The sequence below is a fragment of the Chlorocebus sabaeus genome, chromosome 15 (assembly GCF_047675955.1).
Source record: "Chlorocebus sabaeus isolate Y175 chromosome 15, mChlSab1.0.hap1, whole genome shotgun sequence".
Classification (NCBI taxonomy): Eukaryota; Metazoa; Chordata; class Mammalia; order Primates; family Cercopithecidae; genus Chlorocebus; species Chlorocebus sabaeus.
The window spans coordinates 6,060,018-6,087,558 of NC_132918.1; the positions used below are offsets into that span (position 1 = coordinate 6,060,018).

The 27,541-nt window shown below is 44.3% G+C and overlaps 1 protein-coding gene across 1 annotated transcript in view; it reads left to right on the forward strand.

The window, feature by feature from the left end:
• KLHL6 (kelch like family member 6) overlaps positions 1–26,577 on the forward strand; it is a 75,276-nt gene extending 48,699 nt beyond the window's left edge. The window contains exons 3-7 of the mRNA XM_007971971.3: positions 1,102–1,551; positions 9,701–9,938; positions 15,331–15,533; positions 16,929–17,142; positions 17,409–26,577. Of these exons, the coding sequence (XP_007970162.1) occupies positions 1,102–1,551; positions 9,701–9,938; positions 15,331–15,533; positions 16,929–17,142; positions 17,409–17,710 (1,407 nt within the window). The 3' untranslated portion in view covers positions 17,711–26,577. The remainder of the gene's footprint in view (positions 1–1,101; positions 1,552–9,700; positions 9,939–15,330; positions 15,534–16,928; positions 17,143–17,408) is intronic.
• Positions 26,578–27,541: the final 964 nt, after the last annotated feature.

Genomic DNA, 27,541 nt, shown 5'->3' on the forward strand with positions numbered 1-27,541 from the left:
TTGAAAAAACTGGACAAGTTGTTCTGTAGAGTTTTCCACAGTCTGGATTTTGCTGATCATGTTCCCATGGTGTCTTTAGCAGGTTCCTCTTTCCCCTGTATTTCCCGTAAATTTCTGATTAAATGTAGAGGCTTAATCAGATCCAATAAACAGATTTTAAAACTCAATACATTATAAACATTTTCCATTTCATGTAATATTCTTCTACAACATGTGTTTTAAGTATTTTAAGTGTCTATAGAGCTGTCAACTGTATGAATGTATGATACGTATTTAGTTAGTCCCATAAGTATCTCATTGCTTTAAGTCGACTGTATGAATGTATGATATGTATTTAGCTAGTCCCGTAAGTATCTCATTGCTTGAAGTCAATTGTATGAATGTATTATATGTATTTTAGCTAGTCCTATAAGTATCTCATTGCTTTAAGTTGACTCTATGAATGTATGATACGTATTTAGCTAGTCCCATAAGTATCTCATTGCTTTAAGTCGACTGTATGAATGTATTATATATATTTAACTAGTCCTGTAAGTATCTCATTGCTTTAAGTCGACTGTATGAATGTATGAGCTTTAAGTCGACTGTATGAATATATGATATGTATTTAGCTAGTCCTGTAAGTATCTCATTGCTCTGAGTCGACTGTATGAATGTATTATACGTATTTAGCTGGTCCCATAACTATCTCATTGCTCTAAGTCGACTGTATGGTTGTATGATATGTATTTAGCTGGTCTCATAAGTATCTCATTGCTCTAAGTCGACTGTATGATTGTGTTATATGTATTTAGCTAGTCCCGTAAGTATCTCATTGCTTTAAGTTGACTGTATGAATGTGTGATATGTATTTAGCTAGTCCTGTAAGTATCTCACTGCTTTAAGTCGACTGTATGAATGTATTATATGTATTTAGCTAGTCCTGTAAGTATCTCATTGCTTTAAGTCGACTGTATGATTGTATTATATGTATTTAGCTAGTCCTGTACTGTTGGATATTTAGGTTGTTTCCAATTTTTGGCTACTACACACAACTCACTGATAAACCTCCTCGTGGACTCACATTTTCTGGCCTCCTTTCCGCCCTTTCTATTCCATCAGTTCCTGCGGATGGTGGATGCCTGTGCCAGCTTCCTCACTGAAGCCTTGAACCCAGAAAACTGCGTTGGAATACTGAGGCTGGCCGACACACACTCGCTGGACAGTCTAAAGAAGCAGGTTCAGAGTTACATCATTCAAAACTTTGTGCAGATTCTGAACTCTGAGGAGTTCCTTGACCTGCCTGTGGACACTCTTCACCACATCTTGAAGAGTGATGACCTTTACGTGACCGAGGAAGCTCAGGTGTTTGAGACCGTGATGAGCTGGGTCCGGCACAAGCCATCAGAACGACTCTGCTTACTCCCCTATGTCCTCGAGAACGTGCGCTTACCGCTTCTGGACCCGTGGTACTTTGTGGAGACGGTGGAAGCAGATCCTCTCATCAGGCAGTGCCCAGAGGTCTTCCCGCTGCTCCAGGAAGCCAGGATGTACCACCTTTCTGGTAATGAGGTGAGTAGAAGATAAGAGGTGCTATATTTAACCAGTGAAGTAGGGAGTTAGCTAGGGGCTTGCAGAGATGCAAGTGAAGCAGATTCAAAAATGCCTGGGCGACAGAGCGACACTCTGTCTCGAAAAAAAAAATGCTTAGGGCATTAAGGAGAAAACACTGCCTGTTCATTGCTGGGTAGGGCAGTTCCAGAAGCCCTGATTCCCGATCTATGAAGCTGATGCCATGTGTTCAGACAGTTACTGAGTATATTGGGTGACATGTAGAAATCACCCAGCACCACACCTGGCCCATGCCTCCTCTTCCTGGTCATGGAAGGGTGGGAGGTTGGGGGGCACACTGCACACAGAAACAAGAACGTGCCCTGGGCTGGGCGCAGTGGCTCACGCCTGTAATCCCAGCACTTTGGAAGGCCAAGGCGGGCAGATCACGAGGTCAAGAGATCCAGACCATCCTGGCCAACATGGTGAAACCCCGTCTCTACTAAAAATACAAAAAATTAGCTGGGCATGGTGGCGCATGCCTGTAGTCCCAGCTACTCAGGAGACTGAGGCAGGAAGATCGCTTGAACTTGGGAGGCAGAGGTTGCAGTGAGCCGAGATCAGGCCACTGCACTCTAGCCTGGGCGACAGAGGGAGACTCTGTCTCAAAAAACAAAACAAAACAAAACAAAACAAACAACAAGAACATGTCCTGTCTAGTCACTATTCCATGGGGGTGCTGTTCTTCCTTGCCCACTCTGGTGAAACGTTGCGTCTCTTAGATATACTCTGACATCACTTTGATTTAGACTCTTACTATCTGAATTTCTGGAAATTTCTCAAAACTCATCTCCCTGCTCCACGTCTGGCCTCCCTCCAATTTATTCACCAGCTGAGAGATCTGAAACTCAAGTCTGATCCTCTTGCTCTTGGGCTTGCCTTCTCCATTGGCTCCCCATCACTTTCAGAATAAAGCCCATACTTCCTGCCTACATTCCCAGAGCCTGGTCTTGCATCATTAACCTCCTGCCTGCTTCTCTAGTGTCCTCTCCAACCTCCTGCTTCTGCTGTAGTCCTAATGCACAGCTTGTGGTTCCCCAAAGTGGATGTGCTTTTTCTGCCTCCAGATCAATATGAATGTTGTTCAAGTGCTTTTCTCTTCTTCTTCATCTAGCTGACTTCTACTCCTGCTTCAAAACTCAATCCAAGCATCACCTTCTCCAGAGACTTCTCCTTTTATTTGTTTGTTTATTTATTTATTTATTTATTTTTGAGATGAGGTCTTGCTCTGTTGCCCAGGCTGGAGTACAGTGGTACAATTGTAGCTCACTGCAGCCTCGACCTCCCAGGCTCAAGTGATCCTCCCACCTTAGCCATCCAAGTAGCTGGGACTACAGGCATGTGCTACCACACTCGGCTAATTTTAAATTTTTTTGTAGGGACAAGATCTCACTATGTTGCCCAGGCTGGTCTTGAACTCCTAAGCTTAAGTGATCTTCCCATCTCAGCCTCCCAAAGTGCTAGGGTTACAGGTGTGAGCCACCACACCCAGCCACTGTCCATGTTCTCATAGCACTTGGTGCATTGCTCCATCACAGCACCAGTTGCTGCATGGAAACCATCTGAATATATCACGTGTAAATATCTCTAGACTGGGAGCTTGTAATAGTAGGAAATGTGTCTTATTGCACTTTTCATCTCTAGATCTTAGAAAAGAGTCCTAAGACTACTATATAGTGAATGAGTAATTAGTAAATGCTTGTTGAATGATTAAATTGGTACTATGAATGGTGAATAAACATATTATTTGGATCTACCTGGTTCTCCTTAACAATTCCTGAAGAAGATTTTTCTTCAGAACTTTGTAAAGACAAGAATAAATTTAGTGGAGAGGAAGTAATGAGATAGGGACAGTTTGTTAACAGTTTGTACACATGAAGACCCATACTTATATCTCACTATGCAATGGTTCTGGGATTAGCTACCAAGCTTTCTTCATTAGGCTATCGGTAGAAGCCTTAGCCAAACATGGCTCAGGAATTGTCTGTCTGAGGTTCTTTTGGAGTTTCTCCCTTTTTCTGTGTTCTTTTCTAGTCTTTTTTTTTTTTTTTTTTTTTTTTTTTTTTTTGTGGTCCTTAGATCCACTGTTCATTCATTCACTCTGCAAACATACCCTTCAATGTTTAGTAGAATTTACCAGAGCCTGGTGTTTTCTTTGTGGAAAGTTTTTAAACTATAATGTATATTTCTTTAATAGATATAGGACTATTTAGGATCTCTGTTTCTTCTAGAATGAACTTTGATAGTTTGTGCCTCAAATAATTTTTTCATTTAATATAAGTTGCTGAATGTATTGACATAAAGTTGTTTAGAGCATTCCTTTATTATCTTGTTAATACCTGCAGAATCTATAGTGTTGTCACATCTCTCATTCCAGATATTGGTAATTTGTTTCTGCCCCCTTTTTTTTTTTTCCTGATCAATCTGGTTAGAGGCTTATCAATTTTATTGATTTTTCTCAAATGACTAATGTCTAGTTTCATTTGATTTTCTCCATTGTTTTTCTCTTTTCTATTTCACTTATTTCCACTCTGATCATTATTTTCTTTCTTTCTGCTTAGTTTGGGTTTAATTTACACTTATTTCTCTAGTTTCTTAAGGTGGAAGTGGAGGCCACTGATTTGAGACTTTCTTTCTTTCTAATATTGGCTTTCATGCTATAAATTTCCCCCTTAAAACTATGTAAACAGCATCCCATGTAGTTAAGCATGCTATGCCTTCATTTTTTGCAAATAAATCCTGAACACCAACTCTATGCCAGATATGGCACCAGGTTCTGCAAAATAGTCTGTGTCTTACCCAGGTACTGCTAAACAGTCTGTGTGTCAGAGAAGATGGGACATTTAACAAATGAAGGGTGATGAGTGGATTGATGGGGGAAGTCTAGGAAACCACATAGGCTTTATTCTATGCTGGATGTCTAGCAGACAGCCTGCATATAATTGCAGACAGTTCTCAGTCTCTGCAACTGCCCTCAGTTCAGCATTTATTCAGTGTCTCCCCTGGAATACTACACAGTCATGAAAAAGAATGCAATCATGTTTTTTGCAACAGCATGGATGGAGCTGGAGGCCATTATCCTAAGTGAACTGACACAGGAACAGAAAACCACATAATGCATATTTTCACTTATAAGTGAGAGCTAAAATTTGAGTATACATGAACACAAAGAAGGGAACAAAAGATACCAGGGCCTACTTGAGGGTAGAGGATGAGAGGAGGGTGAGGATTGAAAAACTACCTATCAGGTACTATGCTTATTACCTGGATGATGAAATAATCTGCACACCACCCCCCACGACACACAATTTACCTATATAACAAATCTGCACATGCTCCTGAACCTAAAATAAAAGTTAAAAGAAATAAATAGCACTTTAAAACAATTTAAACATAAACAGTGCCTTGCTCAACTATACTTCCAATATTTTTGCTATTTTTGTTTCTGCTTCCTATTTTCTAAATCCTTGGAATGCAGATGATAAAGGCTTTTTTCTGATAGAAAAGGTCCCTACCCTGTCTTCTGCACAATTGCTGCAATGAAATATTTTCATTGCCTTTTGTATTTCCAAGGTGCTGGGGGCAGAGTCAGACATTATAAGCTTTAGATTTAGGAGGAGAGAGAATTCTGACATCTGGAAAATTCTTCAGTGGTGAGAACCTGGGCTTTGAATCAGGCAGAGATCTGGGTGTTAATCTTGACTGCACAATTTTTTTACAGTGTAACCTGAGGCAATTACTTAACTATGCTAAGGCACAGTTCTGATCTGTAACATGGGGATAATAATATCTACCAATTGATAGAACTGTTTTGAGAATTAAGTAATGAATCTCTCACAATCAATCCTTCTCTGGGGTTAAAATCAGTCTTTTCACTGTGTCCCAGGTTTTTGTGGCCTTAATTTCCCAAATCCTTCTCAAGGCACTTTCTCATCCTCATTTTATAGTTTGGGCAACTGAACCAACCAACCAACCACCATGACCTCCTAATTGGGGTCTCATTCATTGCCAGTTGATTCCCTGAGAATCCAGTCTGCTCACTGCTGGAAGGGTCTTGGGTTGACTCCTCATGGCAGTAGCGTGAGCCTGGAGGCTACTCTGTGAACACACTTCTCCCCGTACCCTTCATTTACCAAACTTTAACCCTCTTGTCCTATCGTCATCTTTCCCATTTGTTTGTTTGCTTTTTTCTTCAGATAGACTTTCGCCCTTGTTGCCCAGGCTGGAGTGCAAGGGCGTGATCTTGGCTCACTGCAACCTCTGCCTCCCAGGTCCAAGAGATTCTCCTGCCTCAGCCTCCCGAGTAGATGGGATTACAGGCATGTGCCACCACCCCTGGCTAAGTTTGTATTTTTAATAGAGATGGGGTTTCTCCTTGTTGGTCAGGCTGGTCTCAAACTCCTGACCTCAGATCTGCCCGTCTCAGTCTCCTAAAGTGCTGGGGTTACAGGAGTGAGCCACCGTGCCCAGCCCATCTTTCTCTTTTAACCTTGTCCATCCTCTAAACTGATATTAACAACAGGAAATTTTAGAACACCAAAAGCAAATGCCAATCTCTATTTGATTTGGGAATGGTAGCTGGAACCTTCATTGAAAGAGATATTTGGGGACAGAGGGAAATTTGCCTCTTCACTTAATTGCCTCTTAAGTTTTCAGACATGAACCTGGTCTATACCAAAGGTTACTCTAACATGTGTGATGTGGGAAAAGGGGAGCAGAGGCTCCAGCCCAAGGATAGCTTTGCTGAAACAATATGCTCACTGTGTCCCCTAGTATAAGATCTGTGGACAGTTGAGCAGTCACTGAGGTGCAATTATCTGCTCTGTTTTTAACAATCTGAAAATAAACTGGTTATGCCTGATTGTTGCATGCCGTTCATTGGCAAACACTTCCGCATGTCTGCAACAAACTGGCACACCTCAGACTTCAGATTGACATTTGTTATGACATTGGGGCTAATATTTTGCCACATGTAGCTGAACTTACAATGTGGTAATGGTGCCACCACTTGGCAGTCCCGTGGTGCTGAGTTCTAAGGCAGGTCTCGCTACCCAGCCAAGCCCATCAGCCAGATGATTGTGTTAGTTCTCAGTTGCTGCATAACAAATTACCCACAAACTGAAAAGTTTAAAATAACAAACACTTACTATCTAACAGGCTCTGAGTGTCAGGGATCTAGGAGTGGTTTAGCTGGGTGCTTCTAGCTCAGGGTCTCTTACGAAGCTGCAGTAAAGCTGTTGGCTGGGGCTGCAGTGATCTCAAAGTTCAAATGGGATTCAGGCTCACTCACTGGACTGTTGGCAGGCATCAGATCCTTGGTGGCTGCTGGTTAGGAGCCTCAGTTTCTTGCCATGTGGGCATCTCTATAACAGCTGGCCTCCCCCAGAGCAAATGACCTAAGAAAGACTGAGAGAGTAATCAGGATGCAAGCTGGTAGTGCCTTTTATAGCCTAATTTCAGAAGTGATGTATCATCACTTCTGCTGTAATCTGTTGGTCATAGAGACCAATTCTAGAACAGTGTGGAGGGAACTACACAGATGTGAATACCAGGAAGCAGGGATCACTGGGGCTATCATGGATGCCTACTACCACAGTGATTTAGACTGAGTTACCCAGCTTGCCCATTCATTCACTCATCCATTCACTCATTTTTTTTTTTTTAATTTTTTGAGATGGAGTTTTGCTCTTGTTGCCCAGGTTGGAGTGCAATGGTGCGACCTCGGCTCACTGCACCCTCTGCCTCTCAGGTTCAAGTGATTCTCCTGCCTCAGCCTCCTGAGTAGCTAGGATTACAGGTGCCCACCCCCACACCTTGCTAATTTTTTAAATTTTCTTTTTCATTTTTAGTAGAGATGGGGTTTCACCATGCTGGCCAGGCTGATCTTGAACTCTTGACCTCAGGTGATCCACCTGCCTCGACCTCCCAAAGTGCTGGGATTGCAGGCATAAGTCACTGCACCCAGCTCACTCGCTCATTTAATCAATGTTTATAGATGCCCACAAGCTCCAGGTACTATTGTTGGTGCTGAGGATCCATTGGAGAAAAAGGGCTGTTCCTGCCATCAGGGGCCTTACAGTAAATTACAGTGAAGCATGAAAAGTGCTGTTGTGGGGGAAATTCAGGGTCATGGGAATGTGTGCAAAGTTAGGAATGGCTTCCTGGAGAAAAGGACAAAGTGACGTGGTAAATTACTCAAATGCCTTAAAGGGGTAAGTGGATTGGGGTGGTAGCATGGAAAATTAAGAATAGAATATTATGGGGAGATCCAGACAGCAGTCAGGAAACCAGGAATTTTAGCCAGTAGGAGGACAGCCTTTCATAGGTCAGGACCAAGGAATGAGATGCCAGACCTGGAGGTCAGGAGGTGAGATCACGGCTAGTCCAGTCCTTGTAGCAGCCTCTCAATTACCCAGCAGGTTATTGGGGCAGGAGAGCAGGCATTACAAATAAAATGAGGGGAGCTTCAGAGTGGAGGCTGAGGCCTGGTTCCCAGAACTGAAGAAAGGGTCACAAGGGAATCAATTCAGGGAGGCCAGTACTGTTTTCTAAGCATTGCCCTGCAGCACCTAAATCCCCTCTGAAAGAGGACCGGATAGACTGGTGCTGGAGGTTGTGCCTCAGCTGTGGGGAATGAGGTTTAGGGACAGGAACTACGGCTGATAGCTGAAGAGAAAGTTGCAGAGCAGCAAAGTTTGTCTTTGGTGCCATTGCCCAGATCCTGTCCTGCCAGCTTGGTGCTCTCATGGTGCCCCCAAGTTCCCTGGCTCACCCCTTCACCCTTATCCCAGCACCGTTCTGCTGTCCACACTGTCAGGGCCAGCCCATTGCCTAGGCTTTGTCCAGTCACACCTATCCCCATTCTGCTGACCCATAAGGAACTGCCCTGCCACAAACTTTATGGCCATGGTTCAGCCTCAAGATCGGAGGATGCAGAATTCACCGTACCAGGCTCCTAGGCACAGAAAACCAACCAACCAGCCAAAGACTGTTATGGAAAATTAGAGGCTGGGAGCTGGCTGGTCTGATTATTTGTGGCTCTTGGTTGGATTCACTGTTTGAGGGCTCAGTCTTCGCTGCTGTAACCTATTTGTCACCACCTATGGGCAGAATCGGAGTTCTGTAGTCTGTGTTAAATCAGTCTAATTTTGTAGGAAAATTGGCGACTCTGGCCATCTGGGAAATGGTGGCTGCCTCTCTGCCTCCCATCAGCACACTATGGAACCTTCATCATGGAGCCCAGGAGATCAATGGAACCAAGAAGGGCAGCTCTTCCTTTTATAGCAGTATCAATATGGCATCTACCGCTGCTCCTACAGGCATAATTAGCTGTTGAGGGGCGAGTGTGTGCCAGGTGCTCTGTTCACACCTCTACCTCATGACCTCATGAATGCTCACAGTCATCTGAGAGCATAGAAATGATTACAAGCAGTCTGCAGAGGTCGTGTTACTTCTCCAAGGTCACATGGCCACAGGTGATAGAACGCTGGTACATTTGACTTTCGAACCTCTGCTCTTTCAGCAGGGTTCAAATACCCATAGGTCATTTACTGTATGTTGGAACCAGCCTTCCTCCCTCCCTGGCCACACCCTGATTCCTTCTAGTTCTTGTTTCCTAAGTCACTGAATGCTCGTATGTCATCACTGTCCAGGATGTCTCTTCCAGAAGGCTGATGGTGAGCAAAGTCTGAGGTCTCATCAAGAAATTAAAGCCAAGGGGGAATGGAAAGTAGCCCAAAATGAAATTCCAGGATTTAAGGTTTCAGACTAGGCAGGAGAGGAAAGGCAGGAAGGGCATCTGATGGTACACAGACCCCGATCTCTTAAAACAGCAGTAAAAACAGGTAACATTTATTGAGTACCTGATATGCACCAGGCCCTGGGTGAAGCACACTCTATACATTATCCCATTTAATCCTCACAACACACGTATGAGGTAGTTACCTCTAATATCCTCATTATACAGATGATGAAACTGAGGCTCAGGGAGGTGAAGTCAGATGGTCATACCATGGCAGATGTGGGAATTGGACCCAGCTCCTAATGGCTCCATAGCCCGAGCTCTGAAACTTTGTGTTTCCTGCCTTTATGTGCCCACATTGATTTCCAGATCATTTCGGAGCGCACCAAGCCCAGGATGCATGAGTTCCAGTCTGAGGTGTTCATGATCATCGGTGGCTGCACGAAGGATGAACGGTTTGTGGCAGAGGTGACCTGCCTGGACCCCCTGAGGCGCAGCCGCCTGGAGGTGGCCAAGCTCCCGCTAACGGAGCATGAGCTGGAGAGTGAGAATAAGAAGTGGGTGGAGTTTGCATGCGTGACATTGAAAAATGAGGTCTACATCTCAGGTAAGAAGGAGTCATGTAAAGCCACAGCAAGCCCCAGTAGCACTACATATGTTCCTGAGTGGCAACCAGGCAACCATCCTAGAATTACTATGAATTGGCAATGATCTGGCTCTGACTGAGACAGGATATGGACCCAGGAGCTCAGGTGGTCTCATCTTGGAGGGTACATTGCTCCTTAATAAACACCAAACTGAGCAGCATTGTGCTATTCTTTTCTTTTCTTTTCTTTTTTAAGACAGAGTCTCACTCTATTGCTCAGGCTGGAGTGCAGTGGCACAATCTTGGCTAGCTGCAACCTCTGCCTCCTGAGTTCAAGTGATCCTCCTGCCTCACCTTCCCAAGTAGCTGGGATTACAGGTGCCTGCCACCATGCCCAGCTAATTTTTGTATTTTTAGTAGAGACGGGATTTCACCATGTTGGCCAGGCTGGTCTTGAACTCCTGACCACAGGTGATCCACGGGCCTCGGCCTCCCAAAGTGCTGGGATTACAGGCGTGAGCCACCTTGTCTGGCCAGCATTAATAGAAAACCTGGAGAGGAGGCAGACAAGTCCAGTCCTTCACGGAAAAAGAAGAGGGAAAGTGGTAAGGGTTTATTCAGTGTCTGCTATAGGCATAGGCCCCTGAGCTACGCAGTGGGAATTCAGTAATGAGTAAACACGTCTGCTCTTCCCCCAAACCTGACCCCTCCCATGTTTATTAGGTTGTACTTGGGTATACTTCAGTAGGACCCAATACTTTTTCATTAGGAAAATGTTTGCTTCAGTATTGATAGTTACTTCGTGTCTATCTTTCCCATTAGACCTGAAGTTCCATGAGGGGTAACACTATAGCCCCTGTACCTAGCACTGTGCCTGACCTCCGGGTAAATGTTCAGTAAATATTTATTGAATGACACAGTCTCAACCGTCTTTACTGAGTGGTAGATACATTTATACTTTAACAACATTTAATTGTTTGCCTCTCACATCAGCTCTATAAGATAGGGGTTTTTAGGGTAGGAGAAAACAGAGGCGCAGAGAGATTCTTGAACATACCTAAGGTTGCACACTGGTAGATGTCAGGCAGGACTTCAATCCAAGTTCTGAGCCTAATGTCCATGCTCTCCCCATCACATCAAAAGCCACTTGGCTCCTCTCCCTGGGACCCTAAGGAAGGAGACAAGCTTCCCTTCCCCTTTCTTACAGGCTTTTCTCCAATCTGAACTTGTTGAGAGGAAAGCGGCACCCCAGAGCGTGTTTCCTCCAAAATCAAGGGCAGGTCGTCCTTTGGATGCATTCATATCGTTGATTAGGTTCTAGCTTTCTTTTCATCTTGCAGAATTTATTTTTATTTTTATTTATTTATTTATTTATTTATTTATTTATTTATTTATTTATTTTGAGATGGAGTCTAGCCCTGTTGCCCAGGCTGGAGTGCAGTGGCACGATCTCGGCTCACTGCAACCTCCGGCTCCCGTGTTCAAGCGATTCTCCTGCCTCAGCCTCCCAAGTAGCTGGGATTACAGGCGCGTGGCACCACATCTGGCTAATTTTTGTATTTTTAGTGCAGTCGGGGTTTCACTGTGTTGGTCAGGCTGGTCTTGCACTCCTGACCTTGTGATCCACCCGCCTCAGCCTCCCAAAGTGCTGGGATTACAGGCGTGAGCCACCGCACCCGGCCTTAATTGTTGTAGAAGATCCAAGCAATGCAGAGCAAGTAAAGTAAGAGGGCAGTTTCTCTGTGCCATCACAGTGCTATGGGTTTTCATTTTTTACAAAAACTATTTTCTGTTTGCTCAGGGTAAATCATTTTAGCTGCTGTTACAAATCCTAAGTCTCAGTGAATTAACACAATAGTATGCAGGGGTCAGGGGGAGGACGGTCTGCTCCATTCAGGTACTCAGGGGCCTAGGATCCTGCCATCTTGTGACACCGCTTCTTCCTACATGTGGACTTGATTTAGGGATGAGAAAAACGCTGAGGGAGTTAAGAAGTCGCACCTGCTCACAAAAGCCTCAGCCTGGAAGGGCCATTGATTTTGCTCAAGCTCCATTGGCAAAAACTAGCGACATGACCTCCCTTACCCTCCCCTCACCCCGTCTAGGTGCAGGGGGCTGGGAAATGTAGTTTAGCTATGTGCCCAGGAGGGATCAACAGGTGTGGTCATCATAGTCAGTCTTTGTCACATATACTACACGTGTTATTCTTTTTCTTTCTTTCTTTCTTTTTTTTCCTTGAGGTAGAGTCTCACTGTTGTCCAGGCTGGAGTGCCATGGAGAGGTCTTGGCTCACTGCAACCTCTGCCTCCCAGGTTCCAGCGATTCTCCTGCCTCAGCCTCCTGAGTAGCTGGGATTACAGGCACATGCCATCATGCCTGGCCAATTTTTGTATCTTTGGTAGAGAGGGGGTTTCACCATGTTGGCCAGGCTGGTCTCAAACTCCTGACCTCAGGTTATCCACCCACTTCGGCCTCCCAAAGTGCTGGGATTACAGGTGCCCACCAACATGCCTGGCTAATTTTTGTATTTTGGGTAGAAACGGGGGTTCACCATATTGACAGGCTGGTCTCAAACTCCTGACCTCAGGTGATCTGCCTGCTTTGGTGTCCCAAAGTGCTGGGATTACAGGCATGAGCCACCGCGCCTGGCCCAATTATTTTTGTATTTTAAGTAGAGACAGGGTTTCACCATGTTGGCCAGGCTGGTCTTGAACTCCTGACTTCAGGTGATCCGCCCACCTCAGCCTCCCAAAGTGCTGGGATTACAGGTGTGAGCCACTGTGCCCAGCCCACATGTTATTCTTTTGTCATAAATTTGTTGTTCACTTTTTAATGATACAAGCAACACCTGAAAGCATGCTTGTTATACACAGTTAAATCAACAGAAACTTGTACTTCAATTAACAATATCATCTGGACAGGATGACATGTTGGTTTAATGGATATACATATTAACTGATATAGTTACTAATGCAAAGCACATCATGGGAGCTTAATTACGCTGGCCAGTATTATCACTACTGTTATTCTTTTTACCAGTTATTTGGTAGTCTACCAAATGGATAAATCATAATGTTTTTAGCTTTCTTTTTTTTTTAATCTCCTTAAAAAACACTGCAGTAGGCATTCTTAGACACTTATTTTTTCATACTTGCGCTGCTACTTGGAAAGTTTCCTGAAAGTGGTCATATGTGAATTGAGAATTTTGTATATATTGTGAAATTGTCCTACAGAAAAGTTGTACCAATTTACAGTCCAATCAGTGATGAGTGACAGTGCCCGTTTTCTATATCCTTGCTCACAATTTCTATTGTTAGTCATTTAAATTTTTAATAGACTAGAATGTTTGAATTTATACTCCTAGGTCATTAGTGAGGTTGAGCATAGTTTATATATTTACCAGATAATTGGATTTATTTTTTAAAAATTATCTGTTCACACTCTTTGACAGTTCCTATCAGTTTTTGTCTTTTTCTTACTAATTTTTTGGAGCCCTAATTATATATCCTTTGCTATTTGTGTTGCAAATATTTTCTCCTAGACTGTGGCTGTTTTTTAACTTTATATTTATATACTTGCTTTCTTTCCTATACAATTCCACATTTCATGTCATGCTTAGAAAACCCCTCCTAACCCCAAGGCCATTAACATAATATCCTATACATTCTCCAGTTACTTCTATAGCAGTAACATTTGAATTTTATTTTAAATGTAATGTAAAATGAGTATCTAACTTAATTTTTATCCAAACGAACAACCGATTGTTCTAATAACGTTTATTTAATGATCTGTATGTATTTTAGTCTGTTTCTGTGCTCTTGTCTTTAACTGATCAGTTTGTCTAGTACTGCACTGTTTGTATTAGGTTAGCTTTTTTGTATATTTTAATACTTGATAAGGAAAGCCTCCTTCTTCACTTTTCTTTTTCAAAAGTTTCTTAGAAATTTTTCCAAACTTACTCTTCCCAGTGAAATTTAGAATTATCTCATCAAGTTCCCCCCAAAAGTCCTGAAGGCACTGAGTATATAGATTAACCTAGGGAGGGTTGACATCTTCACAATAAGGTGTCTTCTCATTTATCATTTATGCACACCATATGCTTTTTTTTTTTAGTCCTAAAATAAAATCATAGGTTTTAATAAAGTTTGCATATATTTCTTTGAAAATTTACAGTTATTTTATATTTATACTTTTTGACACTACCTAAATAGGATCAATGTTTTGAATAAATGGAGACCTTTGAAAGGTACCCCACCCAAAGAAAAATGGCCAAAGCATATGAACAAAAGATTCAAGGCAGAGGAAGCTCTGCTTCCCTCGTAGTAAGTGAAAACCAAACTGACAGAGTTTTTCTCCGTCAGACTTAATAAAATAAAAGAAAGGCAGGAAACAAAACCACCACCATCAACAAAAAGTGGGTATGAGGAAAAGTCAACCAGCACAGCTGTGGAGCATGCTTTGGCTGCACCTATAAAAACTCAGGGTGCACATGCCTTTGACTTAGAAAACCCACTTCTGGGTTCTGCACTAGAGAAACACCCCGACACAGAATGTGGTCAGTAATGTTCACTTCTCCACTATTGCACATATGTAAGTCTGGAAAGGAAATCTTTGCTTTAAGTAGTTGGCAGTACTCTGTGCTGATGGGAAAATGGAAACACAAAGCTGTTAAATATTTGATTAAAATCACCAAAAAAGTCAGTCCTCCTTTGTCTTTGTCTCTTTCCCCAGCTGCTGAATTACTTATTTTCTGTTTTTTAAGAGCGTTGTCTTCAAGAAAATATTTACCAGATCACTCTCAAATATCTATTGTGAGCATCTCGTACTTTTATAACAAAAAATAATTTAGAAATAGGATAAATCCCACTGACCTTTTTATACAGATCAGAGAGACACACCAAGAGAATGTTGTACGATTTCTTAGTGATTTTTCCAGGTCTGTATCTTTGCTTTTTTGTTTAAATAATTAAGTAAACATAGAACTTAAGCTGCCATGTAATTTGCCTTCTGCACAAACCCCACTGTCCCCACCCAGCCTTACTTCCTGCTCCTTGTGAGCGCAAACACTGAGTCCAGACTCGCTCTGGCCCCTACCCACCCAGGCTGGCTTCAGTCCTGCCCCCCTGAAGCCTTCTTGGGGCCCTGCTCACTTAGCCACCTCTTCTCTGAACTCTCACAGCACTGAGGTGGCACAAGACACAGTGCGGTACATCATCCCTTCTGCCTCTCCCTGTTCCCCTGCGTTTGCCTCATCTCCCCTGCCAGACAGCACACACTAGCCGGGTTTCTTATATCTCCCCTCAGGGTAGGGCTGGTCTGGGGACTTGGCACTTTTGGATATGTGGGATATTATGGGAGAAGCTGTATTTCTGACGCATCTGATGGTTTCTTAAATGCTTTGTATCTCTTGCAGGTGGCAAAGAAACACAGCATGATGTTTGGAAATATAATTCTTCGATCAACAAGTGGATTCAGATTGAGTATTTAAACATAGGCCGCTGGAGGCATAAGATGGTGGTGTTGGGTGGCAAGGTTTATGTTATTGGAGGCTTCGACGGCTTACAGAGAATCAACAACGTGGAGACCTACGACCCCTTTCACAACTGCTGGTCAGAGGTATAGGAGACGATTTCTACCAGTAACTGCCTGTATTATTACTTCAATGCTTTTTTAGAAAGCTTTGGAACGTGCCTATCATGGTGGCCAGCTTTCTGATCACTTTACTCCCAAGGAGAACATTTTTGGTGGCTCTGAGCTTCCCTCCTCCTAGAGCTATTGCTTCAGTATCGCTGATCAAATCACAGAAACAATGTCCTTCCAAGTGGTGAAGGTCTGTGTGGGCACCTGTCCTAATTTGGACAGAATCCCAGATGTGGACGGAGACTTACCTTGTCCTTAGATGGGAGATCTCTTGGTCTGCATGTCTTGACGTAGAGTCTTGTCTCCTCAGATGCCTTGTCTCCTATTCTTCTCCACACTGGACACATGCGGATCACTTTACTATACAGTTTATGAACCCAGAGTGATTTGGTCATGTTAGAAGTCATCCCTTCTTTATTTTCCCATTGATGATGAGCCACTTGCAGCCCTGCATGTCAGACTTATCAATGCAACCTCAGGTGTATATTAGACTCAGGAAAAGAAAAGCCACCTCATCTCATTTCCAGGTTATTCCCAATTTCAAATTTTCTTTCTCCTTATCAGATCAGATGTCCAAGCATGTTCCAGCTTAATGGAGTGTACAACACAGTCATTGTAGGCACAAACAAAGGTTGCCAGGTCACCACATCTAGCCAAGACTGTCAGCCTGAAAAGTGCTATATTGAGAGCCCTTAACATTTATGGGGAGCGTACCTAAGATCTTCTCAAAACAAGCCCGATCACAGAGCTGCTCCATGATCTAAAAGGATCCTGCAAATAAATGGGCAAGAGGCTCTTGGAAGTCTCCTTTAGTGTCCTGGGGTTCATAGGGTAGAAGCACACATCTGACTTAATCTCAGAATCCTCAGTGCTACCCTATAATGGAAGAGTCTGCTTACCTGTGGCCACCTCAAACCCGTATACCAGCTTTTCTTCCTAGATATAAGCACCAAGGAAAATCAATGCTGGTACATAGTAGGCACTCCATAGATATTTTTTGAGTGGATGAGCACATGAACATATATGAATATGCATGTATAAAGCATCATTTTCCTCCAACACTGGCTGATTTCACCTGTATAAACTTATTCTTACCTATACTCCTCCTTCCCTGAGAGGTGGATTCTGGGAGAGGCTGGCATATCCCAACACACAGCTTGCTCTAGCTTGTGTGGAGCCTGGAGGGAGGATGGGAAATGTATGCTTTCATTCTTGCTGTGTCTTCAGAGGAGTCAAGCCTATGGGCCTTGTGACTTTAGGCAAAAGATGCCCAGTTCTGTGTCCCGGAGCTCTGTCCTGTATGCTGGGAGTTACTGCAGCAATCTGGGCAGCATGACTGACAGCTTCTTCTTGTGCCCTGTGCCTCTACAGGCTGCACCCCTCCTTGTCCATGTCAGTTCCTTTGCAGCCACCAGCCATAAGAAGAAGCTCTATGTGATTGGAGGAGGGCCCAATGGGAAACTGGCCACAGACAAGACTCAGTGTTATGACCCTTCCACCAACAAGTGGAGTTTGAAGGCGGCCATGCCGGTGGAGGCCAAATGCATCAATGCAGTGAGTTTCCGGGACCGCATCTATGTCGTTGGTGAGTAATGGCTTCTTATTGATCTGAATGGCTTAGAATCTGATTAGCACCTGGCTGCAGCGCGTCAAGGGTGTGTCGCGGTGTCTCCACTGCTGGCAACTCACTGCCCCTAGGACCCACTCTGGCTTTCAGAAGAGCCGTCAATCGACTGTTTCTCTTGGCAAGAGGGTAGACTTGGCCTAACCAGAAATTGAATTTTAGTGGTTAAGAGGGAAGAACCCAGAAAAATGGAGCGATGCCCACCGAGTTTCCCCCCCTCTCTTCAGGTGGGGCCATGAGGGCGCTGTACGCCTACAGCCCCCTGGAAGACAGCTGGTGCCTGGTGACCCAGCTCAGCCACGAGCGGGCCAGCTGCGGTATCGCGCCCTGCAACAACCGGCTCTACATCACCGGCGGGCGGGACGAGAAGAACGAGGTTATTGCCACGGTGCTGTGCTGGGACCCCGAGGCCCAGAAACTGACAGAGGAGTGCGTCCTGCCCCGGGGCGTGTCACACCACGGCAGTGTCACCATCAGGAAGTCGTACACCCACATCCGCAGGATCGTGCCTGGAGCAGTGTCTGTCTGACGGCAGGATGGGGAGCTGGAGAGCCCCCCAGATCCTCAGTGTGCCCGCCTCACCTCTCACTCTCCTCCAGCCCCACTTCAGGCCGCAGGCTCGAGTTTGAGGCCATGCATCAGGGGATCCCCTTGACTCACTTTGGGAGAACCTTGGAAGTCACAGTTTGGGGTCACTTGAGACTGGCCAGAAATGTTTGCATGACCTACCTCAGGAGGGGAGGTGAGGAAGAGTAATATTTAGCATTCAGGACCCACCCACCGTATGCCAGCTTCTGTGCCAGGCACTTCCTTGTATGGGTTCATTTAACCTGGTGAGTGGCTCTTATCACTTCTAGTTTACAGGTGAGGGAACAGAGTTTCACAGAGGCTAAGTGGCATGCCCCTGATCACTCAGATAGCAAGTAGCTACCCCAGGAGTCTAAAACCCAGGTCTTTCAGCTCCAAAGTCAATGCTCTTTCCACCACACTGCCTATCTCAGGCAGGAAAAACAAACAAAAAACCAAAAACAAAACCTGGCTCATGCGGTGGCTCACGCCTGTAATCCCACACTATGGGAGGCCAAGGCGGGTGGATGACCTGAGGTCAGGAGTTCGAGACCAGCCTGGCCAACATGGTGAGACACCCCTCCCCCCATCTCTACTAAAAACACAAAATTAGCCTGGTGCAGTGGCAGGCGACTGTAATTCCAGCTACTCAAGAGGCTGAGGCGGGAGGACCACTTGAACTTGGGAGGTGGAGGTTGCAGTGAGCCGAGATCATGACACTGCACTGCAGCCCAGGCAACAAAAGTGAAACTCTATCTCAAAAACAAAAACAAAAACAAAAACAAAGACAAAAAACTTGGCTCATTTCTTGTTTCGGCAAGTCTGCTAAAAGATTCACTCAGCACAGCAGGGAAATAAAGGTGTTTCCTGTTTTCTTTCCTTTTCTTTTATATTCTGCATCCTCCCCCGTCCCCGCCCTTTACCAAAATTTAAACCAAGGAGTCATTTGGGCTTCTTGCCAGAATATCTCATAGATTCTTCCACTTGAAAGGTCTGGGGGATGGGTTTGGGAAGGCCTGTTTGCTTTGAAAGAGATGAAAGATGAAATACTTGTATTCTGTCCCTTTTTCTTTTTTTTTTTTTGAGATGAAGTCACCCAGGCTGGAGTGCAGTGGCATGATCTTGGCTTACTACAACCTCTGTCGCCCTGGTTCAAGTGATTCTCCTGCCTCAGCCTCCTGAGTAGCTGGGATTACAGGCACCTGCTACCACACCCAGCTAATTTTTGTAGTTTTAGTAGAGACAGGGTTTCACCATCTTGGCCAAGCTGGTCTTGAATGCCTGACCTTGTGATCCGCCCTCCTTGGCCTCCCAAAGTGCCAGGATTACAGGCGTGAGCCATGGAACCGCCCTTTTTTTTTTTTTTTTTTTTTTTAATGATCATAAGATGGCCCATTTTGGACCAGAACTGTCATTGCCAGACAGAATTGTACCTTTAGCACAGTCTGGTGCCCTGGCCTCTTAGTGTTCATCAGTTGTACTGCAATGTAGGAAAGATGTTTCTAGAGACTTAAACTACTGTTTTATTTAAAAAAGTAAACACCTGAACACAGCTGGCCTCCACAGGAACGACAGATTCTCCTTGATGGCACACTTTCTAGTTTTTGGACAGTGATTTAGGTCCACCTTCCTGATACCCCATGCTCCTGAAGCCTTCGTTTTCAGGACTTTTAGAAAGCACTTCTAGTTGTTTTTTTGATCAGTGTAGCTCAATTGTGACTTAAAGATCAGAATCTGTCCTTCACTGTAAGAGCTAGAGCTTTCAAATGAGCTCACTGGAAATTCATTCTAATCCCCAAGCTGGAGAAACAGGTTAAGAGATCCTGTTTCATACGCTGTATTTAAAAAGCAACAATGATAACAACATAGTAACTGCATTACCCCATGGACTTTATTTTCATCATATGATTTCAATTCTCTTTATAGAGTTTTATTTCATGTCCAGTGTGGCTTGTTCTTCTCAGCCGTTTGGGAAGTTAGAGTTATTAGAGTTGACAGTGAACTTAATTTTCATTAAACAGTCATGGTTAGAAGAAGCTAATATTTGAAACAGATTGCAAAAACTTGAAAAATTACAGGTGAGATTTCTGTTTGTGCCAGATTATTGAAGATAAATATAAATGTATGTTGGTATGTGAAAGGCTCTGTGCCTTAGGGGCATGACAGTTCAGCTCTCTGCTGTGAAAAGTAACACAGGCCAATAGAAGCATATTTGTGAAATTTTAGAACAAACTATGGCTGACTCATGAGCACTATAATAACCATCAGGAAGCTCCCAACTGAAACAATGTAACAATGTAATCTAGTTCAATTCAGCAAACATTCATGGAGTGCTTCATGTCTGCCAAGCCTTGAGGACACCCATGAATGGCAAATCTCTACGCTGGACACTCGATATGGGTAAATAGGCCACCAGTTAATACTTTTGTTTTTCTTTTCTTCAAGTTAGCTAAAAATGAGATGTATATGAAGTGATGAGGCTGGATCCAAGTCTTGATTGCCTTTCAGGGGGTCATGGTGGTAAGCTGTGCAGTAAAGTCAACCAGTGGCCATTGCTTACATGTTTGTCTTTTCAGGGAGCAGATGGTAGTCCTTTGATAAGACCCATTGGCAAACTTCGCGCCCATCAGCAGGTCAACCCTATGCTGGGAAAGTGAGGATTTGGGATTTCTGTGCTATAAACCTGATTCTAAATGTAGGACCCAAGTTTCTGGACTACATCAGAATATGTAAATGAATCATGGAAGCACTCTTTATGATTTTTTACACTACCAGATATGCAGGTGAATTGTGGAAAATTTCATTTAGCTGACACTCAGGAAATGGGTAGTCCTAATAATGACACGGGGTAGGGAACAGATATACCTTGTTAGAAGATTGAGGGTTCTGTATTTGAAGCTGCCAGTCTGTAGCTCTTCGAGAAAGAAAGTTCAAGTCATTTGGGGGAAACTTAAGTAGAGTCATCAGGATTTTAGCTTCTAGCCACTAGCCAGGGATGAGAGCTTCTAAAATCTAAAATTCATTCTAAGAAATAAAGACAAACACATTTGCAGGAAGGTAGCTGTTATAACCCACACCATCAGTAGGGGGAAAACCAAGCCGAGAATTAACCCAGGGACAACCCTTGGACTCAGGCAGGACATGGCAGGATGTTCTGGCTCAGCAGACTGGAGATTGAGGCAGGGCCTGCGAGTGGACAGAGCACCCCTGGCTGGGAAGAGGAAGATGGGGTAGGAGGAGGTCAGGTTCCAAGGGTGCAGGTCTGGAAAATGATATCAGAGGCCCTTGGAGTTTGTGAGCTTGACTCTAGTTCCAAGAAGGGTAAGGGAGAATAAGGGTAAGGGAGAATTCCAGGCAAGGAAATAACGAAGGAACCCACTTCTTAGAGCAGAGGCACGAGTTAGAGCAGGCACAGCATTTGGGCCAACTTGCTATGGGGCCTCTGAGCTGCTCAGCTGGGTCTCGTGTCCTAGAGGGAAGGTGGCCCAGAGTCTTTGGTGGAGCGGAATCTGTAGATGAGGTTGAGGGACTCCAGTTGCCAAGGTTGATCTGAAACAGGCAGGGAGCTAAGCTTATCAGAACACCAGCAGATTCATGTTCTCTTCTTAGCTTTCATCTATTCTGGTCTCAGTGGCTTCGGAAAACACACACATACACATACACTGTGTCACTGAACTCAAAGCAAACTATGCTCTCAGGGAAATACAAATATCATGTTCTTATAGCTGTAAAATAGTATAGCTTAGCTATTTATAGAAGTTTTTGAGGTACTGTTGTTATTTACTTGTCCTGTTTTATTTTGAAAAATGAAAGCACTCAATAGAATTTTTAAGGTTGATAACACCACAGTGATTTCTTATGTAAGTCCCAACTTGGAGTTGCAAAATCGTTTTTTCCCTTAATACCTGGGTGTTGTATTAGATCTCATAATTTGAAGAGTCAACCTTTATAGAAATCCACATATATCTCAAATATGGCTACTGCAAAACCAGTTTTGACAGGTCAGATTTTCATATGTATAGGTATAAATAGCCAACACTCGGTGAACAAAATCCTTTAAGCATTTTGGTTACATATATTTTACAAATATACATATAGTTGTATACTTTCAGTGATCAAACTAAGGATATTGTTTATAGGTTTTAAAAACCAAACCAATTAAGTTTTTATTTATTCAATAAAATATGCACAGAACAGATGCAAATGTGTTATATACAATCATGAAGTGATTTTTTTTTTTTTTTTTTGCTGTTTTTGGTTTATATAAATAAGTAGTGTCTGAACAGAAATTAATTTAGAAGGTGGAAATTTAAAACCTTTCAGTTGGTTCATGGGACTTTAGATAAGTTCATAGGTTAAAATTCACCAGGTTTGATTTATGGAATGTCAAATAGCAGACAGTTTTTCCCTCCCTAAAGATGCATTGCCTTGCTGAGCAAGCTTTTACCAACCCACATGCAAACTGCGTGACTCTCCTCTTGCCTGGCCTCACCTCTTCATACAGGAGACCGCCTTCTAGGTTTTTGATTACAGGTCTGACCTCTTAGCCCGCCTCCACCATTGTTCCTGTGTTGTCTCTGAAGCCCTCCCTGGTTTTTGCTTCTCAAATTGGGGCACATGTAACTTGGGGTATGAGACCCTAACCCTAACCCTGTTACCAATTTAGTTTGTTTTGGTTATAATGCAAGAGTCGTATGTATTTGAAAAGGAAAACTGGAACCTTTAAAGAAATCTGGGGTTCCATGAATAGCTTCAGACCTTTCCCTCTGGGCCTCCCCAGAAGTAGATGTTCTGCCTTAGGAGTTCTTGGTGGAAACCCTTGGAAATCACAGACCCAGCTCCCTCACTGATGGGGAGTGTTCTGGAGTGATCTTGGGCCCTGGATCTGACTGCCACTGCACCAGCTGTGAGTCAAACGGAGTTTTGACCTTAACTTTGCTGCTGAGCCTTCCAATTTCTCCACTGGGTCTAAGTGATAATCTCAAGTCTGGGCAGTTTGGCCAGGGCCAGGCATCTGCCCAGCTTTTCTTAGCGCCTCCCCCTGCACCTGCTGCTCCCTGCTGGTGTATAGCATCTCCTGGACCAGTTCCTTTCCCCTGGACATGCAGCCTTCATACAGGACTCAGTTCTCTCCCACCCTCTGTAGCCCCATGCCTCATATGCCGTTGCTGCATGTGGCCACAACTGAAGACTCTTGGTGCTGGGGATGAATCCAGGTCCGGTCCCACCTTCCCCAGGCTCCCCACCATCAGCGTGGCTGCTTACCAGTCACTCTGTTTTTCACTTCCATGTTTGTTTACTGGTGCCTAGGGATTTTCCTTTTGTTTTTGCACATTCGGATGTCTGCTTTGTTATCGATTCCCACATGAAGCGCTCCCTTGAAACCCATGCCCAACCATCTCTACTCATCTGTCTGGATACAGAATATGAGACTTCCTGGCTATAAATTCTTTAGGAAAGTTAAAGCTGGGTAGAGGGAAAAGGGGTGGTCTTTGATGTGTAAGACAACTGGAAATCTCCTTCATAACACAAATCCTGATCCCTCCACATTTGACAGTAGGAGAAGCTCCCAGTGGGCACGGAAAGTTGGAACTCATAGCCCCAACTCTTCCCTGTAAGGAAAGAGTCCTGTACACAACTCTTCATTTAATTTCCCAAGGAACATCAAAGACCAGGCTGGAACAGTTAAGTAAAACTTTACCTATGACTTGGAGATGACACAGGGGATAAACACAGGAAGGGAAAAATCCTCTAGATTATGAGGATGACAAGAATCAGCTATCTCTGAGAAGCAGCGTTTGTCTTGAGAAGACGCGTGTGTGTGTGTGCGTGTGTGCATATGCATGTGTACATACATGGTTTAAAAATAAAAATAAACAAGCAGGACATTAGTTAAAGCAGTGAAAACAGATTCTATTCAGTAACTGCTTACAGTAGGGGAAAGAGCTGAGCTCTATTCCGATTTGTGCAGAGATGCTGACTGGGACTTTTAAAGGGAGAATAAGGGAGCCAGGAGGTGCAGTGAGCAAGTTCAGTTAGAGTCAGGGAAGTGAAAAATGACAAAGTGTTGGGCAGAGTCAATGTGTTGAGGCCAGCTGTGTCTGCTAGCTGGCAGTTCTCGAAGCTAGGATCCTCTCCCCCAACAGAGCCTGGGAGTCAGAGGCTCTCTCCTTCCTGATAATTACCTTGAGGGGAATGGCTTTCGGGTCCTTGAGAAAGACACTCCTGAGCTGTAGGCGACACATACAAAGTAGCTCAAAGGGACAGAGGAAGGATTCACAATGGTAAGCCTCCTTTTTCAGTAAATGTTCTAAAAAAGAGAGGTCAGGAGCCTATTGTCAGGTGTTGGTGGAACAAACTAAATTCTTTTGACACCCTTAAGCTTTTCCAGATAGCAACTCAAAAGAGGGCTGGCCCATCCCAGGGACGTGGCCTTAGGCTGCTAGAAGCCATTCAATGGTTTGGTGAAGTCTCTGAGCGCAGGCTGTGAGTGGAGTGTTGGTGCTGAGAGTTTCAGTGTCCCAGGTATACTTGCCTTATGAAACAGATACAGTTAAAAGAACAGGTGTGCCCACCACCTGCGCTGCCATTGGCAGCATTTTAAAAGAGAAATGACCATTTTCTGCAACCCACCATGGGCCCACTGTGCGAGGCCAGGAGTGCCGAAACCCCTCCCTCTAGAATCTGCTGAAGGCAACTAAAGAGAAAAATAGTACTAAAGCTTCTTTGACCCATACAGGCCAGAGCAGTGCTTTCAAACTTTCTTGACCATGTATTACAATAAGAAACACATTTTCTGTATTTCCTATTCAATTTTTTCTTAAAATGCTGTTCACAAGCCACCCAATTAATTACATCACCCACTAATGGGTCACAAGTCACAACCCATATCTGAAAGGTACAAGACTGGAGGGCACTGACTTGGGCAGACAGGGCAGGGGCGAGGGGAGATGAGGCTGGCAAAGCCTCGTGTATTAGTCCATTTTTATATGCTATGAAGAAATACTGTAGGCCAGGTAATTTATAAAGAAAAGAGGTTTAATGGACTCACAGTTCCATATGGCTGGGGAGGCCTCACAATCATGGCAGGAGGTGAAGGAGGAGCAAAGGCATGTCTTACATGGCAGCAAGCAAGAGAGCCTGTGCAGGGGAACTGCCCTTTATAAAACCATCAGATCTCGTGAGACTTACTCACTATCACGAGAACAGCATGGGAAAAACCTAACCCCATTATTCAATTACCTCCCACTGGGTCCCTCCCACGACACATGAGGATTATGGAGCTACAATTCAAGATGAGATTTGGGTGGGGACACAGCCAAACCATATCATCTTGATTTAAGAAAGTGCCAATACATAGAAGGCAGAAGGAAAACCTGACTGTGCAGAGCAATCTGTAAGTCTGACCTTAGATAAAAAGGATTTTTTGTCAGTGAAATTCTATTCTGTTTTTTGTTTGTTTGTTTGTTTGTTTGTTTGAGACGGAGTACCACTCTGTCGCCCAGGCTGGAGTGCAATGGTGAGATCTCAGCTCACTGCAACCTCCACCTCCTGGATTCAAGCAATTTTCCTGCCTCGGCCTCCTGAGTAGTGGGGATTACAGGCACCCGCCACTATGCCCAGTTAATTTTTGTATTTTTAGTAGAGACGGGGTTTTGCCATGTTGGTCAGGCTGGTCTCAAACTCCTGGCCTCAGGTGATCCACCTGGCTTGGCCTCCTTAAGTGCTGGGATTACAGGCATGAGCCACCCCACCTGGCCAAAATTCTATTCTTTCATAACAAAAATGTAGTAATAGGAGCATCTATTGAGTAATTCCAAGAAACATGAGATCAAGCCAGAAATAGAAAAAAAAAGAAGATTAGGACAGTGACAAAACTAGTCTAGGTAGAAATGCTGAGGTTTTTAATTGTCAAAGTACATTCTGGTAGAATGTCACATTCCCGGAAAAGGTCACTGGAGGAATCTGGAGGAAAAATGATGCCTTAGATTTTGTTCTGAGTCCTAAGCAGACATTAGTGAAAAAAAGGATGGGGTGAGTCTTTGTGAAACAATGCAACAAATATTCATTCAGTGCCTAGTATGTGCCAGGCATGATTTCTGTCCATCTGTGAACAAAACAAAGCCCCTACTCACATGAGCTAACATTCTAGTAGAGAGACAGGCAAGAATCAAACAAGCACAAAATATAATGATAAGTAGAGATAAAGGTCCAAAGAAAGTAACTCAGGGCAAGGGTGATGCATGCTACTTGAGCTAGGATGAACAGAGTCATCCTTTCTGATAGAGACACTTAAACAGAGGCTTGAGTGAAGAGAGCCTCTCGTGAGAGCCCTGAGAGTATCCAGGGAAGCTTACTCCAGACAGAGGGAAGAGCTAATGAGGCTCTGAGGCGGGAGGCTTCTGTGTATTTAAGGAACAGTCATGGCTGGGCACGGTGGCTCACGCCTGTAATCCTAGCACTTTGGCAGGCTAAGGTGGGCGGATCATTTGAGGTCAGGAGGCGAGACCAGCCTGGCCAACACGGTGAAACCCTGTCTCTACTAAAAATACAAAAAAATTTAGCTGGTCATAGTGGCGCACCTGTAGCCCCAGCTACTCAGGAGGCTGAAGCAGGAGGATCGCTTGAACCTGGGAGGTGGAGCTTGCAGTGAGCTGAGATTGCGCCACTGCATTCCAGCCTGGGTGACAGAGTGAGACTCCGTCTCAAAAAAATAAATAAATAAGGAACAGTCAAGAGGCCTGTGTAGCCGGAGTAAATTCAGAGCCATGGTAGGGAGTCTCAGAAGCCTCTGTAAGCACTTTGAATGTCATCAGAGTAAGGTGATAGCTTTTTTTTTTTTTTTTTTTTTTTTTTTTTTTGAGACGGAGTCTTGCTCTGTAGCCCGGGCTGGACTGCAGTGGCCGGATCTCAGCTCACTGCAAGCTCCGCCTCCCGGGTTTACGCCATTCTCCTGCCTCAGCCTCCGGAGTAGCTGGGACTACAGGCGCCCGCCACCTCGCCCGGCTAGTTTTTTGTATTTTTAGTAGAGACGGTGATAGCTCTTAAGACAAGTTCAGAAATGCTAGAGACTCACAAACGTTCCACACCCAAGCTTGTGACTTGCAAATCCAAGTCAGCTATGTTCGCAGGTGCTTAACAGCAAGGAATTGCCACCCTGAGCCCAATGTTTTTATGAACCCAATGTATATTGAGTTTGTTCTCCAAATCCATGCTCTGTCTTGGGCATGATCCTGTCCTGGGCATTCATATTACGGTGGGCTGGGGCTGGCTTCCCAAACTGCCTAGTCACATACCCTAGGGTTGTTGGGGAAGCCTCTCAGGAGCTACCATCCCCTACTCATTTCCGGTGTAGGTGGAAGGCAGCACTCTGATCATGTGACCGCTTATCCATTCAGCATCCTGGTGGCAATGGGAACATCAGTGCTGGTGTTAGTCGGGGTGGGAAAAAGGGGACAAAAGCCAGAACTCTTAAGTTAGTGAGTTCCAGGAAGCCCAGTTAATTTTTGAAAAGATCTTGTTGGCAGCCTAAAATTCAGCACATTAAAAAATAAACTAATAAAAATTTCAATGGCTAAATGCAAACCAACAAACTATTTAAAAAACCTGTAGGCCAGGCGCGGTGGCTCACGCCTGTAATCGCAGCACTTTGGGAGGCCGAGGCAGGCAGATCACGAGGTCAGGAGATTGAGACCATCCTGGCTAACACAGTGAAACCCCGTCTCTACCAAAAATACAAAAAATTAGCCGGGCGTGGTGGCGGGCGCCTGTAGTCCCAGCTACTCGGGAGGCT